We start from the raw sequence: 17,681 nt of genomic DNA, 5'->3' as shown, positions 1-17,681 counted from the left end.
TTGATTTACATGACAGACAAGTAATACAGATAGTAGGATGGACATTTTATTAGAAATAAATCATACACTGTTCAGAATACGAAACATGGGGCTGATAGTTACATTTGTGTGGGTTCCAGTCAGTGATGGGACTAACGGCGTTGAAAGTAACGGCGTTACTAACGCCGTTACCTTGTTTTAGTAACGAGTAATCTAACTAATTACTTTGACTGTAACTATAACGCAGTTACCATTGCAGGCACCCCGTTACTGCGCGTTACTCAGGTCGCACAATGAACCTTTTTTCATGATAGGACTCGTGCGCAGCTGCGTGAAGCTGACACCCCACCCACGTCAAAAAACTCTGCAAATAGACTGAATGGTTAGTGCAACGTTAGTGCAGATTTGTGCAGAAAAAAATATTGTTTGTGCTACTTTTGTTTAAGAGATATTAAAGATTTATTTTAGGTCATCCAGAGGTGCGCGCCTTGTCCTGAGAGGGGAGGATGAGAATGGCTGATGAATAGTGAGATTCCGTCTGTCAGTTGAATAGGTGGGTGTTTCTGCTGGCGGGTGTTAACGTACAGCACACACAGAGAGATGGAGAGTGAGGATGACTCCAGCAGCAAAACAGCGTTTTCCACATGGAAATACCGGTGTTACGTAGAGCTGCGTTTCCCCATCACATAACGGTTTCCTCTGCATCTCCACACAGCGCAGGCGGCAAGAGTCACCGCGCAAGCGACAGGAAACGAGCATGCTCGCTAAAGGCGCGCAACAGTCGCCCTGTGCTCGCGCCACAGGAGAACTATGGAGAGCGTGAACGATCAAATGAACCTGACAACAGCCAGAAATGATAGCCTATATGGAGAAAGGGAGAAATCTGGATGGATGGTTGGATGGATGGATGAATGGATGGATGGATGGATGGATGGATGGATGGATGGATGGATGGATGGATACTCTGCCTTCTCAACCTACTGTTTTTTTTTATTTTAAACATTATTTGATGGCCTTTGTGGCAGGGATGGAGATCCATATTTTATGTCACACACAGAGTATACATCTAGATAGATAGATAGATAGATAGATAGATAGATAGATAGATAGATAGATAGATAGATAGATAGATAGATAGATAGATAGATAGATAGATAGATAGATAGATGTTGCAGTATCTATAACAACCCAAACACACAGGATTTCAGAATTAGACATCCCCAGTTATTAATTTCATATACTCACCAGATCTGAATGTCCTGTTATAAAACTTCACATGGCGTTCCCCCCTGATGTCATTTACGTTGAGTTGCAATAAATGCTAAACTCTCTGCAAGTTCTTGTCTTTGTCGTCCGCTCTATTCAGCTGGCTTTGGAAACACACGGCGAGAAGGTGGGGGCTGGGTGGTGAGGTTTACGGGGGCGAGAAACTCAAAAGTAACGCAATAGTTACTTTTACTAGTAACTAGTTACTTTTATTGTGGAGTAACTCAGTTAGTAACTCAGTTACTTTTTGGGAGAAGTAACTAGTAACTATAACTAATTACTTTTTCAAAGTAACGTGCCCAACACTGGTTCCAGCACATATTGGGGTGGAAGGAAACGAGAGGGCAGATAAAATGGCAAAAAGGGCAATTAAACATTCTATTAGTTTTATAGTTAAAATAAGTAAATCAGAAGGAAAGAGTATTATTAAAGAGAAACTTATGGAAATTTGGCAAAAAAGGTGGGATGAAGATAAAACAGGAAGATGGTTTTATAAAATTCAGAAGATGGTAGGAGAAAGAAGAAATGGAAGAAGAAATAGAAAGGATGAAAGAGTGATAACAAGGTTAAGATTTAATTAATAATTTATTTAATAATATTTAATCATACACTTTTTAAAATACAAAAACATAAAACGGGCAAATGTGATTTCTGTGATAAATATGAAACCATAGAACATGTTATATTAGAATGTCATAAATATGAAAAAGAGAGAAGATATATGAGAAGAGAGTTTGAAGACATTAAGGAGAAGGTTAATTTATTAGATATACTGAGGAAAAATTTAGGGAGTAAACACATACAAATAATTATTCGATTTCTAAAGAAAACGAAATTATTCCATAGAATTTAATTATAGTAAGTGTGTTTGTGAGTGAAGGAATGATATACAAAGCTGTGCACAAATATGTTTATATTTTTAAGTGTGAATGTGTGAATGTATGTTTAGAAGAAGTTAGGGTAGAATGTATCAGGATCAATATTTAAACCATCACGAACCACACTCCATACCAGTAAGTGGCGGTAATGCTACTAACAGTTTGTTGCCAACCGCCATAAAACTCGACAAGAAGAAGAAGAAGAAGACAGACAAGTACTCCGTACGTGAGCGGGGCGGAGCGCTGACGGAGTATGTGGAATCTGGGGGTAAAGGAGGACAAATACACGTCCGGCTGGGTGCAGCGCCGGACGCCGGACAGTGCAATGAAAATCCGGACTGTCCGCCCTAAAGCCGGACATCTGGCCACCCTATCTGCAGTCGAGCAACTTTGCGGGACTCGAGGAAGAGAAGACGGGTGCACAACGCCACGCTAGCGGTAAATATATGATTACTGGTAGCTATGCTAAAAGCAGCCTAGCTTAGCTAGGCAAGCTAAAGACAGCCTAGCCTAGCTAGGTAAGCTAAAAGCAGCCTAGCCTAAAGCTTTACTAAAGTGTATTTTTTGTGATTCACAGGAAGCATTATGCCGTCTTAACAACTCGGAGACTAATTGCAGGCGCTATGAACCGGCAGGGGTAAGGTTTAAAGAATATGCTTTCATTCTGCGGTAAAAGGACATGGATACGGATGGATACCGATCATAGCTTTACTTTTTTTTTTCCACAGACTACAGTCGCCTCACAATGAGGCGGTGACCTCCTATTTGCTCGGATTTGCACGATGTTGATAAAGACGACATTGTGTGTAAGTGACTTGTTTTAATGTTTTCTCCTTCCTTGTTACTGTAACTTGCGTTTTATTTTTTTTTTTTTTTTTTATTCATACCACTCTCATTTAATTGTTTTCCAGCTGCCTGTAAGACGTATTATGAGACGGTATGCAGGAGCTTCAGATACACGCTGCTAGCCAGCACGCTGCGTGCGGAGGCCGCCAGGTTATCTGCTCGGAGCCGGGCCAGACGAAAGAGGGTAAGACTTTATTTGGTGACTATTTTTCGGGTGCATTGATAGATGTGTTGTGTCCATATGCAGTGCGCTGATTCATGTTTTTTTTTTTTCAGCTGCTGAAGGCGAGGCAGAGTGTGCTGGCAGATGAGGAAGTGGAACTCTGTAAGTCCGCCACCGTCGACCTCGTGTCCGACGAAGAAGATGGCGTCGTCGGCGGTGTCTCTGGATGGATTGTACGGTCGTCGCCATTTCGTAGGCCGGATCTCACTGAACTCTGTGTTAAGCTGCAGTCCCGGTTAGAAGCGATGTCGAAGTACAAGGCCACGCACAGTAGGCGTCTGCACATCGGACCTGCCTCGGAGGGAATGCTGCCTGTTACCTCCAACCCCGAGGAAGCAAACGGACCGTTCACGGAGTTGTAATTTTTAGATACGCATGTGTTTGGATACGCGTTGTATATAGTTGTGTGTGTTTTAATAAAGCTCTTTCTTTGCATAAACAGCTTCCTGGCAAATCTTCATTTCCTGTATAAATTCATTCATGTCCTTGATGGTAGCATAATAATTGTGTAGTAGTGTAGGATAACATAAATACACAGCATATGAATGAATAAATATATGAATGAATAAATATATGAATATATATATATATGAATGAATAAATATATATATCTGAATAAATATATATATGTAAATATATATATGCCAACCAATCACGAGTGACTTCACTTGTTTAAAAAGAAGTGGTTCCGTCCAATACTCAGTAAGAAAATTAAAGCCTGGCGTGGCCACGTGTGGTTTTGCTGCCAATCACGAGCGATTTCATTTGTTTGAGAATAGTGGTTTCAGCCAATACTGAGAAGGTTATTCAAGCCAGACCTGGCCAGCCGCGCGGGTTTGCTGCATTCATATGCTAATTAGGGCCATTAGTACAGCTGATCGCTCTCCACCTACGTCACTGTCCGTTTCCGACAATTTGTGGCACGACAAACGCGGACAAGCACGGGTTGCAAATTGTCGGAAACTGACGAAAATCAGGCAGATCTGCGGGAGTTTACGGGAGTTTACGGGGACGAAAATCTCACTTTTCATGCAGTGAAATTCTGAGATTCAAGTCAGCATTCTTAGAAAAAGTCAGAATTCTGAGATCAAAGTCAGAATTTTCATTTTTTTCATATTAAACTAAAAATCTATATATATATATATGTATATATATATATATATATATATATATATATATATATATATATATATATATATATATATATATATATATATATATATATATGTGCTGTATTGTTTCAGGGGCATCTTTGCACAGTCTGCATCGGGGGTCCTGCCTGGTGTGGTAGACCCTGGCCTCTATTGATCTTGTACTGAGTGCCTGTTCTTGTGCTGCCATGATTAGTGCCTCTGTGCTGTCCTTCAGTCCAGCCTTTTCCAGCCACTGGTAGGATTTTTTGATGTCAGCCACTTCTTCTATTTGTCTGTGGTATACGCCGTGCAGCGGCTTGTCCCTCCATGATGGTTCTCCTTCCTCTTTCTTGTCCTCACTTTCGGTTTTCTCCTGCCTGAGGTGCTCACCCAGCCATTTGTCTTTGGGGGCCATCTTTCTGATGTACTCCTGGATCTTAGTTGTTTCATCCTGGACAGTGGTCCAGGATGAAAAATCTGTGAATTGTGGACAGTGTTTCAGTGCCCCTGAAACAATACAGCACATAACAGCGGGGTGTAAAATGCAGGCAGGAAGTGCATACATGGAACGCCACAACCAGGTAGCTGTCATAGTGTACAGGAACATCTGCCATGAGTATGGGCTGGAAGTCCCAAGGTCAAAATGGAAGACACCTCCTAAGGTAGTTGAGAATGACCGAGCTAAGATCCTATGGGACTTCAAGATCCAGACTGACAAACAGGTGATGGCTAACCAACCAGACATCGTGTTGATCGACAAACAGCAGAAGAAGGCAGTAGTGATAGATGTGGCAATCCCAAGCGACAGCAACATCAAGAAGAAAGAACACGAGAAGCTTGAGAAATACCAAGGACTGAAGGAGGAGCTAGAAAAAATGTGGAAAGTAAGAGCAGCAGTGGTGCCAGTGGTAATTGGAGCACTGGGGGCTGTGACCCCCAAACTGGGAGAGTGGCTACAGCAGATTCCAGGTAAAACATCAGAGGTCTCTGTCCAGAAGAGCGCAGTCCTAGGAACAGCTAAGATACTGCGCAGAACCCTCAAACTCCCAGGCCTCTGGTAGAGGACCCGAGCTTGAGGATGACACATACCACCCCACGAGGGGTGAGAAAACAGTTTATATATATATATATATATATATATATATATATATATATATATATATATATATATATATATATATATATATATATAAATATAAATTTGCGCTCCCTCAGCATGCGTGGGTTCTCTCCGGGTACTCCAGCCCCTACAAAACACAGAGAGGAAAACAGCAAGAAAAGGGACAAGAACAGAGGGACAAAACGTAGAACAAATAATTTATGTCTAAAATTTTAAAATCTGTATCTGTATAATGGGTCTGTCTTAGGCTACGTTCACACTGCAGGCCTTCATGCTCAATTCCGATTTTTTGGTGAAATCTGATTTTTTTTGCGTGTCCGTTCACACTTCCAAGTATATGCGACTTGTATGTGATCTACTGTGTGAACTGAAAGCGTTCAACCGAAGTGTCCCGCATGCGCACTCGAGGACGCGATGACGTCACATGTAGCAAGCGTCCTCAGTGTTTGCGGAAGTAAACATGACTCGTAATACCGCAGCGTATATTGCGTTCTTTAAGTTATTCTCCAACAGGAGCAGGCACATTACGAAAGAAATCTTTTTAAGAAGATCAAAAAAGAAAGACCCTCCCCCGGTTCCGGTAAGACCCTTCGAGTTTGGTCTGAATCGAGCTATCTTTCCAAATATGAATTAAGTCAGCAACCTCACTTTCTCTCCATTGACTGCTTTCTGTGTTATCTTCCGCCATGGTTGTTAGTTTTTCCCGCCTCCGCTTAGTAGGACGCAGATTAGTAACGTTTAGTAACATTTGTCAAGTATCAATAACGTGTAGGTCGGATGAATGCGACCTGGCCGTACAGACACAGGTCGCATTTGAAAAGATCAGATACGTATCGGATTCAGCACCACATATCCAAGTGGCCTGGGTCGCATTTGAAAAAATCCGATCTGTGTCGTTCAGACTGTCATAAAAAGATCAGATACAGGTCACATATGGGCAAAAAAATCGGAATTGGGTCACTTCAGGCTGCAGTGTGAACGTAGCCTTATGTGTTGTCTGCTCAATTCACAGGGCCCCCTGCCTGACTTTGCCTAACTATTTGTTTATTTATTTATATATCCATACATACATCCATCAATCAATTTTCTAGCATTTGAGGGAGTATTTGATCAATTATCACTTTATCTTTTTTTCCCCCTTGGATTATTTCATGATCCTATTGCTAACTAGTGGCTCTCCAATCGGCAGCCATGACTGAGCAGCAGCTCTGAGCTCCAGGCGGAGCTGACTCTTCCCTATTATTTTATTCTTGTACATTTTTTCTAAGGTCCACATTTGTGTGACCATTTTCAATAATCTTTCTGCAGCAGTCTTACTGAACATTATCTAAACTTTACAGAATTATTATAAAATGCACATAAATAAACATTTAAAAAAATAAATAATTATTAAATAAAGTTGAAGATTATAATGGTCAATAAATACATAAGGTAATTATTACAAAGGTGAATAAATAAAGAAGCTAATTTATAAAAGTATTATATATATATATATTTAAACTTGGTAGAGCTGGTCCTCCATAGAAACTTTCCCCTTTATTCGTTTAAATGAATCATTAAGGGCGATTTTTGGATATTGTTAAATCAATCATTTAAGATTCTTCCCCACATTTCCGCCTTTCCCACATTTGTCTTAGTCCGTTAGTCATTTCGCGCCTTCTTTTAAAATTTCTGACTTAACCAATCGCTGAGTTAAGATGGTGGTACCACGTGCTCAATTTGGTCCAATCAGCAGCCTTCTCCCGTCACAGGACTATTTATAAAGCCGCATTTTTCCTCAGACCTTCATTCGCATAGTGTGAAGCAAACATTTCGTGATGGCAAGAACCAAGCAGACCGCCCGCAAATCCACCGGAGGAAAGGCTCCCAGGAAGCAGCTGGCTACCAAGGCTGCCCGGAAGAGCGCCCCGGCTACCGGCGGCGTCAAGAAGCCTCACCGTTACAGGCCCGGTACCGTGGCTCTCCGAGAGATCCGCCGCTACCAGAAATCCACCGAGCTGCTTATCCGCAAGCTGCCCTTCCAGCGCCTGGTCCGGGAGATCGCTCAGGACTTTAAGACCGACCTGCGCTTCCAGAGCTCCGCCGTCATGGCTCTGCAGGAGGCCAGCGAGGCTTACCTGGTCGGTCTCTTCGAGGACACCAACCTGTGCGCCATCCACGCCAAGAGGGTCACCATCATGCCCAAAGACATCCAGCTGGCCCGCCGCATCCGCGGAGAGAGAGCTTAGATTACGGCTCCAGCTGCTCCAACAAAACAACGGCTCTTTTAAGAGCCAACTAACTACTCTAGAGCAAAATCCACTGAATTATAAATTAATAACTTATCTGGACGTAAACAAAATAAATGGTTACTAATTTCAATATACTTATCGGGGTTAGAAGTGATGGTGTATTCTGTTCAGGTGAATACATGTTGCCCCTCATACTATTATACTATTTCTATACAGAAACCTTTATAGATTTGTGTGTACAAATACCCCTCTCTTTTTGGTTATTAACACAATTATAAATTGTCTAATAGGAAAAGCAATATGTGAATTGTGGAAAACAGTTTCACTGGTCCACTGTCTGGCATTTGAAATACACAAACACACGTTTATGGCAAGCTATTTTATCATAAAAGCTACGTCTCCCGAATATACGTATTTTTTTTAAGATGTCAAACAGAAATTTTACTAGCAAAAAATACATTTTAACTATCCTGAACAATTCAATTATCAGAAATTTACCTAAGACACCTACATATGATTCTGACGTCATTTAGACTAGTCAGAATTGAATTGGAGTACACATATTTTAATTAACTTCTCCATCTCTGTGGGTGAGAGGCAGGGTACACCTTGGACAGGTCGCTAGTCCATCGCAGGAAGACGGAGACAAAAAGGACAAACAACCATTCACACACACAGAAGCCAATTAACCTGAGTTGAGTTTTTGGACTATCTACTGCCCCACTGACCAGCCCCTCTATGGATCAATGAGGGGAAAAAAAGAAAAGGTCTTCATAAATCTGCAGTTTTCCTCCATGAGAAGAAGCCAGATATAAATAAAAAGATTTTATTTGATCAGTTCGATCACTGGGCAGTTGCAACCCCCCCATCAATCAATAAATAAACAAATAAATAAAAACTAAAGCTGATTTCATGATAAAATGGCCTGCCATACTCCAAAACGTATTTGCACTGTTCTGATTGGACGACAGGGGTTTTTGCTACATGTAACCAATCAGTGAGCAGATAAGCGTCTATAAATACTCCCAATGCGTCGCACTCTGGTACATTCTATCCCTTCTCAAAGATAGAGCTTGATCATGTCTGGACGCGGAAAGACCGGAGGCAAAGCCAGGGCTAAGGCCAAGAGCCGCTCCTCCAGAGCAGGGCTGCAGTTCCCCGTTGGCCGAGTTCACAGGCTGCTGAGGAAAGGGAACTACGCTGAGCGCGTCGGTGCCGGGGCTCCTGTGTATCTGGCTGCGGTGCTGGAATATCTGACAGCTGAGATCCTGGAGTTGGCTGGAAATGCTGCCCGCGACAATAAGAAGACCAGGATCATCCCCCGCCACCTGCAGCTGGCTGTCCGCAACGACGAGGAGCTGAACAAGCTGCTCGGTGGAGTCACCATCGCTCAAGGAGGAGTTCTCCCCAACATCCAGGCGGTGCTGCTGCCCAAGAAAACCGAGAAACCCGCAAAGAAGTAAAGCTACGTCACCTAAAACCAACCAACGGCTCTTTTAAGAGCCACGCAAATATTCTCAAGAGCGGGATTCAATTAAAATTAAACTTTCGGTGCACTTGTTTCCAGAAAGTCATGTGACCGATACAGGAGTTAGGGCCATACTGAAAATTTAGTCTGTCAACATGATGAATCTGCTAAAAAATAAAGATTTTGCGGTTTCTGATGATTGGATGTAGCTGCTTGAAAGGAATAGGAACGCTTCAGCCTTTGCTTATTTTTATTTTTCTCGTGTATTTACCTAGTTATCACCCAACTTATCTGAATTAAGTTTAGTTCCTGTTTTTGCTGAACTTAAAATGATTTAAAATCCTAGTCCACAAACATTTAAATTTCCCCCTAAATTTTCACCTTACAATTACATTATTTGACTGCATCTAAAAATATCAAATATTCTCAATTTATATTGAAAATGAAAACGATACAATATAACCTATAACTTAAATTATATTGTACTAGGTCATCAAATCAATTCAGTCTAGTCTGTAAATTAAGCTGCCTGTAATGTCTTTAAATGTCCAGCAGGTGTCGGAGTTCTGCGAGACGGCACCAACGCAGCATCAATACACTTTCAAAGGTGTAATCAGTCGCCTTTTTTGCACTTAAAGGAATAGTACACCCAAAACATGATTAGCCTTCATTTTCTACTCACCCCCATGCTGAACAACACTCTGGACTACTTTTTTGATATCTCAAATGCATCTGGAGATCTGGGAGGCTTCTTGCTGTCTGCTGACATTCAAATAATGGAGGTCTATGGCGCCCGAGGCAGAAAGGTCCATAAAAGTCCACAAAAAACGTGTCAATATTCCTCCATACTGCTCGTCCAATGTATTCCAAGTGTCCTGAGTGGGTAGCGTCCATAATTTACTCGAAACGAAGTCATTTAGAATGTTTTAGAGCATAAACAGTAGTGTATAGGATTTCCTGAAAGCGCGTTCACGAGTCTACGGAAACCGCGGCAGACCAAACCAGATGAAAGTACTTAAGAAACATTTCTGAGTACTTTTTCCACCACTGTCTGAATTATGAAAAAGCCCCCTATTGCTGTCACTGAGCTGTCCAAACATTTGCCTGCAGGATTTTGGGTTGCTGCAATGGTGCTGGCTGTTCTTGACAAAAATGTTTGAAAATGCCATAATGTAGAAAAAATTCAGCACTATGTGATGTGCAGAGAACGAAAACTTCATGTATCCGAAGACTACTTCAGAAATCTGCATTGGATTATCCTGAAAAATTTGCTCATTTACGTCAACAAATTATGACCAGCTGAAGCGAATCCGATGGTAAATCCTGCAACTGGATGACATAAATGAGCCCGTTTTCATTTTTAAGCTTTTTTATAGTTTAAAATACTTTTTTTCTTAAAATTTTGATTTTTCTTCAAAGCTTCATGGTTATATGAACCACTGATCCTAAATCTGTGTGTCATTTATCTACTAGACTTCTACATTTTTACTTCAATAGCTTCACAGGCATGTGATGCTATATATTAAAAAACAGAATGGTGACATGTGAGGCAAATAAATGTGAGCATAATTTAACACTATTTCGTGCTTTATCTGGTTAATCAAGCAGCTGACATCAACAGTGTGAGATTTATTAAGCATTGCCCGACAGAATAAGCTGATATTTCTCTCCAGGATGGAGTCGCAGCCAAACAGCAACAGACCAGATGAAGCTACTATGAGTGTTACTCCTCTCAAGATTATCAAGGCTCAATGCGTTCTTTTGGTTTTTACACCCATTTATTTTGGACATATCTTACAAAGCCCCCAAATTAGCTCAAAACAAATATAAAAGTTTACACAAATAAAGACAAAACATTAAAATCGTACCTCATTGGCAGCATAAACTCCAGAGGAATAAAGATTTCTACACCTTTCTGCTGAAACTTCTTGAAAAAACAGTCCCTTATGATTGAATGTTTTATTGTAATACTTTTATGTAACTCCTGTTTTTAACTAATTAAAATAATTAAAGGAGTTGACTCGAATGGCAGCTACAATGAGAAAAACAGAGCATAACAGAGATTGAACTAATAGATTCTGCAAAGTGGGAGAATAGAAGGATGAAAAAGAAATACCTATGTCCTCCAGCAGTTTAAGCCTATAGCAGCATAACTAGAGATAATTTTACTCCATGAATTTAATGGTTTCACACCATTTTAATTTTATACCACCAGCTCATATTATACTCGTTAATGTTTGCAATATCACCTATATGAACTCGTAATCGAGTGCGATCAGTGCTCTTTTAAGGTAGTGAGTGGCTCTTAAAAGAGCCGTTGGGTGTACATGTACCTAAAGCTACTTTTAACATTCCTAAGAAATATATGAAGTCTAAAAATGGAACATTAAACGAGTGTGTAGCCTAATAGAGCAATTTCACACAGATTTTGGATCAGTGGTTCACCTAACATGAGCTATAGAGGAAAGATACATAATCTTTAAAAATACTTATAGAAAAAGACTAAATTAAAAAGGGTGTGCCTCATTTATATAATCTAGTAGCATGATTACCCTTGGATTTGTCTCATTTGGTCATAAAACCAGGGATATTTTCTTTTTTGTTCAGTTTAGGAACTTGTTTGACAGTCCCCAAAACAACCTCAGTGAAAAGAGGGTGAAGTTTAGGTGGCATTTTCACCAGACATCTAAAATTATCATTCAGGACAATCAAAATGTAGTTTTCCCTTGTTAAAAACTTCTATGATACAGCATGCGAAGGATTTTAAGTAAAAAAGGATGTTCCTCATTTATGTAATATAGTAGCAAGTTTAACCATTGGATTTGTTACAATTGGACACAGGACAAGGGGTACATATTGACAACTTAAAAATGACGGATAGTCAGAAGTTGATTTTTATGATAAAACAGTCTGCGATAGCTTTCCTTTCTAACCGAACCGTCACCATTTACTGCATGTATTAGTTTAACGGTTAGCAAAGATGAAAACAATAGAGGAAGTAGGATCATAGCTCTTTAGAGGCAGTGGGTGGCTCTTAAAAGAGCCGTTGGGTTGTTGTAATGTTGGTTTTGCAGTTTACTTGGAGCTGGTGTACTTGGTGACAGCCTTGGTGCCCTCAGACACGGCGTGCTTGGCCAGCTCCCCGGGCAGCAGGAGGCGCACGGCGGTCTGGATCTCCCTGGAGGTGATGGTGGAGCGCTTGTTGTAGTGAGCCAGACGAGAAGCCTCTGAGGCGATGCGCTCAAAGATGTCACTGACGAAGGAGTTCATGATGCTCATGGCCTTGGAAGAGATGCCGGTGTCAGGATGGACCTGCTTCAGCACCTTGTACACGTAGATGGCGTAGCTCTCCTTCCTGCTCTTTCTCCTCTTCTTTCCTCCTTTGCCGGCCGTCTTGGTCACGGCTTTCTTGGAGCCCTTCTTGGGCGCAGACTTGGCGGGTTCAGGCATGGTTCCTCACTCTTAGCAGAGAGCAATGATTTGATGCGAGCCAAACACTCCTCTATAAACACATTGAGTGTAAACTGAGCTGTACCGTTCCCTGGCTGTGATTGGCTGAGCTGCCCACAAGGTTTACCGGAGGAGGCGGAGCTTCACATGGGTTTGAAAATTCCCGCCCGATCTGTTTAGCAGCGACACAAAAGGCGCCACATCCTCAGAGCCCAAACAAAGAAAAACAGCGTTTAATTGTGTTTATTTGGGGACTGATTGAATAAAAACAGAAACAAATCTAAATCCATCAGAGGCTTCATTGAGACTAAAACCTGAATGTTGCTCATTTAGGTAGGAGCCATTAAATATAACTCTGGCTCCACATTTCTTCTGGAGTTTAAGGATGTTTTTCCAAGCAGGTTTCTAACAGGAACATTTGGAAATGAGAGCATAGAGAGAATAAATGTTAACAGAGAGCTTTGTCACTACATCCAGATGATCCTAGAGTTAGACCACTGTTACCATGATATGGCTGGAGCCACTGATGTCTCCAACAGTTCAGCAATCTGCCATCAGACCACTGAACTGTTGGAAAAACTAAATCATGTCCCTCTGCATCAGACCCACACCAAACCAACACCGCAAAACTGAATCATATAAATTTAATGCTCTGATCTTACATATCAATGCACAGCATGTTTTTTATTCTCCCACCGTTTACATTTGATCACTGCTGCACCTCTAGAATGAAAATATGAGAGCTGTACAAAACGAAATGCGTCACATTTACAAACATCTGGATGATGTCATGAAGTGATAATGTGGCCTTTTATTTGGGCAAAACTTCCAGACCAAACAAACCTGATGGTACCATTGTATAAACTAAACCATTTCTCTGGTCATTTATCTCTGCTATTTAATACATATGCATTTTGAAGTATTATTTAAAAAGATTTTTCCTCAGGAAAGAAGCAAGCAGTAAAAGCATGCAGGTGTGAAAAATTTTCCTTTGCATTGTTAATGTTTTAATTCAAGGGTGGGGACGCTCTAATGATAGCGGCTGATGGACCTACAGCTGCTCAACCTGAACGCTTTCTATAGGGTTTATATTTTACAAAAATGAGCTCAAACATATATTTATTGAATGCTTTATTATTGTTGAGAACACACTAGTACCACAATACATTTGTGGTATTTATAGTTAGAGACAGATGCCTGCCTTTAGTGCATTATTTTTTTAAAGGGCTCAAAAACATTAATGTATAAAAAATTAACAGCTGATGCCAACATCAATGGACACAACTTCACTTCCATTCATCCATGCATGGCTTCCCTTTAAGCTGCATCAGTGATTCTCGTCCTTCACAAGCAGCAAAATCAAATGTAGAAATTTGTCCCATATGTCATTGACATCCTATTGAACCTTATATTTAAAAAATCATTCATACACTGATTTTTATTATTTGTGCTTTAATTCTTACAGGTTTCTTATATGTGAGTCTGGCTGTCTCTGGGTTGCAGCTATTTCTGAGTCTCGTTGAACTATAAAAGACAAAAGATATGTTGTCGCTGCTATGCTTAAAAACAGATTTATGAACCAGTCTACCAATATAATGATGCCAGAGAAAATCATTTTCAGGATCTCTAGAAGCTCTGCAGCCTGATTCTCTGTTCATCAGAAAACAACAGATATTTGTTCATTTTAACTCTGAGTAACGTTCCTCTGAGAAGCCCAATTTTTTAACTCATAAATGTTCACTCTGTTGCCATTTTAAGCTAAAAAAGGTCCATATGTGTAACTAACGGATTTTTCGGTGGCATCTCTGATTTTTTTTAACCAGACATTCTCGTAACTTTTACTTAAACATTTATCGGAGTAGCTGCTGGTTAAAATTCACTGAGTGCTGCTGCGAATTTATGTAAAATTGGCTTGCCATACCTACGGAAGAGGATTAGGGCCACTGGGAAAAAAAAAAAAAAAAAGTGAACTGATTTTTAAATTTTATTTCAGTTTAATATGGTAAAAAGTCAGAATTCTGACTTTTTTTTTTTTTTTACCAGAATTCTGACTTTAATCTCAGAATTCTGACTTTTTTCTTAGAATTCTGACTTTAATCTCAGAACTCTGACTTTTTTTCTTAGAATTCTGACTTTAATCTCAGAATTCTGACTTTTTTTCTCAGAATTCTGATTTTTTTCTTAGAATTATAACTTTAAACTCAGAACTCTGACTTTTTTTCTCAGAATTCTGACTTTTTTCTCAGAATTCTGACTTTAATCTCAGAATTCTGACTTTTTTCTCAGAATTCTGACTTTTTTCTTAGAATTCTGACTTTAATCTCAGAATTCTGACTTTTTTCTCAAAATTCTGACTTTAATCTCAGAATTCTGACTTTTTTCTTAGAATTCTGACTTTAATCTCAGAATTCTGACTTTAATCTCAGAATTCTAACTTTTTTCTCAAAATTCTGACTTTGATCTCAGAATTCTGACTTTTTTATTGTCAGAATTTAGTTAGAATTCTGAGATTAACGTCAGAATTCTGACTTTTTTCCCATACTAAACTGAAATAAAATAAAAAAATCAGTTAACATTTTTTTTTTCCCAACTGGCCCTAATCCTCTTCCGTACACAACAGTCAGACGAAACCGACTGTATGTTAAAACGGCTTGCCATATCGGTATCTCTTCTCATCCTCGTAGCGATTCTGTCCGCAGTGAAATTCGACCCCAAATAATATTATGTCCTAAAGCGACAAATCCAATGATATTTCACTGAGAGGAGGGACTGGAGAGCAGCGGGAGAGAGAGGAAAAAACACGGACTGAAAACCCTCTGAGCACAGTTAGCTGCACCAAACTTACAGTTACTGTTGGCTGAAGTAAATCAGCGGAAAGGGGGAAAAAGCGGAAATTATTGGTGGGGACATGTGGGGACATGTCCACACTACGTTTATTTATAGCTTTTATATATTTTTTTCTGTTTTGAAAGATTTTCCATTTTAAGAAATGGAAAATTGTCATTTGTTAGTAGATAAAAGCTAAAAAAAAAAAAACAATCAAACGAGTCTAAATAAAACAATGTCGCATTGGAATAAGTACAAAGGGTCATTATTGTGCATTCAGACCCAGGCGGTGTAAGATTGAATTCTTCTTATTTTATAAGAAGAGAAAATGTGTTTATTACCGTATCAGCATTTTATTCAGTAGCTACTTTTTAACAGCGGAACACCCCACTAAACTGACACCTCTCGCGAGACTACCGTACATGCCCCTGAAACCTGTTGCATGCTGGGTATTGGAGTTCTACGCCTTCCGAGCTCATTACGTCACAGCCTCCCCCCTATAAACAATGCTTAGCTAGCGCCTAAAACATACCAAGAAAAAAGCTTTTCTTGTAAATAACTTTCCCATTTATACAGTTTGTTTTCTTTTCTAAAAATGTCTCTAAGCCTCAAACACCAACTCAGGACTCAACGTTCAGTTTCAGCTTTATGTGTCTAAACATCCCTTCATCACATCTTAACAAATTCATCCTGATTTAATTCAAAGAAGGTTTTGTTTCTGAATGAGTCTTATCTGCTGCTTCTGGGTCCAGTTAAACAAAACAATCTCATTTCCTGTTAATAAAACATTGGTTTGCTTGACTTGACAAAGCAACCAGCAGATGGCGCCCTCAGCTTGGCAAACATTAAGTCCATCACCATATTTCCAACCGGATGTCTGTAAAATGACTCTAATTACTGCTTTTCTTGTCTTTTCCTCTTGTTGAACATTAGGTGCATTGTTCTATTTGTGTTTTGCCATTCATAGAGTAAAAACTAATTGTTAGATTAAGCATTGCGTTCTTGATGGCTTCATTTTTACTGTATAAAATCCTGATCATACAGTTTTGTATAAAATCAGCGTATCTTGTAGTTTTGTTTTGTTTTTTTAATTATCAGAACTTTCTCTCAAGTCATTAAAAAACCAAGTTCTTTATATCCTTGAAAAGGTGTCTTAGAAATCAACTAGAAGTTTCCTGACTTCTCCTTGGTTGAAGTCAAAGTCATTCCTGCTCAGTGGTTTGGCTCCAGGCGATGATATATGATCAACAGAGAGGAGGAGGGGAGGGGTTGAGCTGATATACAGATGGGAATTACTGGTCCCAGTAAACACCTGGAGCCTGAGGGGAAATAACATCTTATTCACATGCAGGTCTGATGCTTCTTCAAATGACACTAGAAGATAAGAAGGCATCTTTCCCCAGCGTATTTAGGGTTCACTTGCTCTTTTTTTTTTTTTTTTTTGGCACATGAGTATATTATGTAATCTGCTGCAATGGGTGGAAAGGCCTCCGAGATACATGCACGTTTCTTCAGTTCGAGATTATCTCCTCTTAACAAAAGAGTCCCTTTCAGCCCAAACTGCAGGGTGCGCATTGATTTCCTAAAAGCCATTGATTGGAAGCGGCGCAGCTGAGGAGCAGCAGAGGAGCCATGAATGGAGACAGTGGAATCTCATTTCTATGTTCTCCAGCTGTGAGCTCCACTTGTCAGCGCTGAAGGAGGGGAGGGGGCTGGCCGTTCCTGCATATGCTAGCTGCCCTGATGTTTCAGGGATAATAACCAAAAGAGATCTGATCTAAGAAGTTTCACCCTCACTAACTTCTTCTTTTATTTTTAAATGTCCTGTTTCCCAACCTTTGGCTCATTATTGACTCATAATAGGTAATAATCAGAGTTTATCTGGGATTAGGGAAATTCAGGTGTCAAAAAGGAGCACATCAAAGGAGGCAACACATTAATATCGTTACCGCTTATATAACAGAGCTCAATAATCCTGTTTGTGCCCCATCAGCACCCCACACAACCGACAGAAAACCGAGTGGGAGGAAGAAATGTCATATACATCAGCATTTTTCTCTCATTGGCTTAGAACATGACAGATTCCCCGTCTGGGTCGCTTAGCATTGACGGCTTGCAGGGAGGTTTCGCCTGTCTGTTTGGCTATCCTTCAGTTGCCCCTTAATTCTGCTCTGTTTCTCCAAGTGCCCCCCCCCCCCCCCCCCCCCCCCCCAACACACACACCCTCTTTCCCATAATTATATGAGACTTACATAAACATT

At 40.2% G+C, this 17,681-nt stretch overlaps 3 protein-coding genes and 1 long non-coding RNA gene across 4 annotated transcripts; 3 read left to right on the top strand and 1 right to left on the bottom strand.

The window, feature by feature from the left end:
• Positions 1 to 2,881: 2,881 nt before the first annotated feature.
• Positions 2,882 to 3,305, top strand: LOC119771326. Its single transcript, XR_005279137.1, has 3 exons — positions 2,882 to 2,929; positions 3,035 to 3,153; positions 3,246 to 3,305. It is a non-coding gene; the product is annotated as an uncharacterized LOC119771326 (long non-coding RNA).
• A 3,776-nt stretch (positions 3,306 to 7,081) lies between these two features.
• LOC119771324 (histone H3) lies at positions 7,082 to 7,764 on the top strand. The gene has a single exon (XM_038267195.1). The coding sequence runs from the start codon at positions 7,263 to 7,265 to the stop codon at positions 7,671 to 7,673; it is 411 nt and encodes a 136-aa protein (XP_038123123.1). The 5' UTR covers positions 7,082 to 7,262; the 3' UTR covers positions 7,674 to 7,764.
• Positions 7,765 to 8,735: 971 nt separating this feature from the next.
• On the top strand, positions 8,736 to 9,400 carry LOC119771330 (histone H2A-like). The gene has a single exon (XM_038267198.1). The coding sequence runs from the start codon at positions 8,756 to 8,758 to the stop codon at positions 9,137 to 9,139; it is 384 nt and encodes a 127-aa protein (XP_038123126.1). The 5' UTR covers positions 8,736 to 8,755; the 3' UTR covers positions 9,140 to 9,400.
• A 2,702-nt stretch (positions 9,401 to 12,102) lies between these two features.
• LOC119771328 (histone H2B-like) lies at positions 12,103 to 12,633 on the bottom strand. The gene has a single exon (XM_038267197.1). The coding sequence runs from the start codon at positions 12,592 to 12,594 to the stop codon at positions 12,220 to 12,222; it is 375 nt and encodes a 124-aa protein (XP_038123125.1). The 5' UTR covers positions 12,595 to 12,633; the 3' UTR covers positions 12,103 to 12,219.
• Positions 12,634 to 17,681: the final 5,048 nt, after the last annotated feature.

This window comes from Cyprinodon tularosa, unplaced genomic scaffold (genome assembly GCF_016077235.1).
Source record: "Cyprinodon tularosa strain WSP-4 unplaced genomic scaffold, ASM1607723v1 ctg665, whole genome shotgun sequence".
Classification (NCBI taxonomy): Eukaryota; Metazoa; Chordata; class Actinopteri; order Cyprinodontiformes; family Cyprinodontidae; genus Cyprinodon; species Cyprinodon tularosa.
This window is presented reverse-complemented; position numbering and strand designations above follow the sequence as displayed.

What these genes read in the sequence shown, in the direction of transcription:
- LOC119771330 (XM_038267198.1), top strand. Translation starts at nt 8,756, where the DNA reads ATGTCTGGACGCGGAAAGACCGGAGGCAAAGCCAGGGCTAAGGCCAAG.
- LOC119771328 (XM_038267197.1), bottom strand. Translation starts at nt 12,594, where the DNA reads ATGCCTGAACCCGCCAAGTCTGCGCCCAAGAAGGGCTCCAAGAAAGCC.
- LOC119771324 (XM_038267195.1), top strand. Translation starts at nt 7,263, where the DNA reads ATGGCAAGAACCAAGCAGACCGCCCGCAAATCCACCGGAGGAAAGGCT.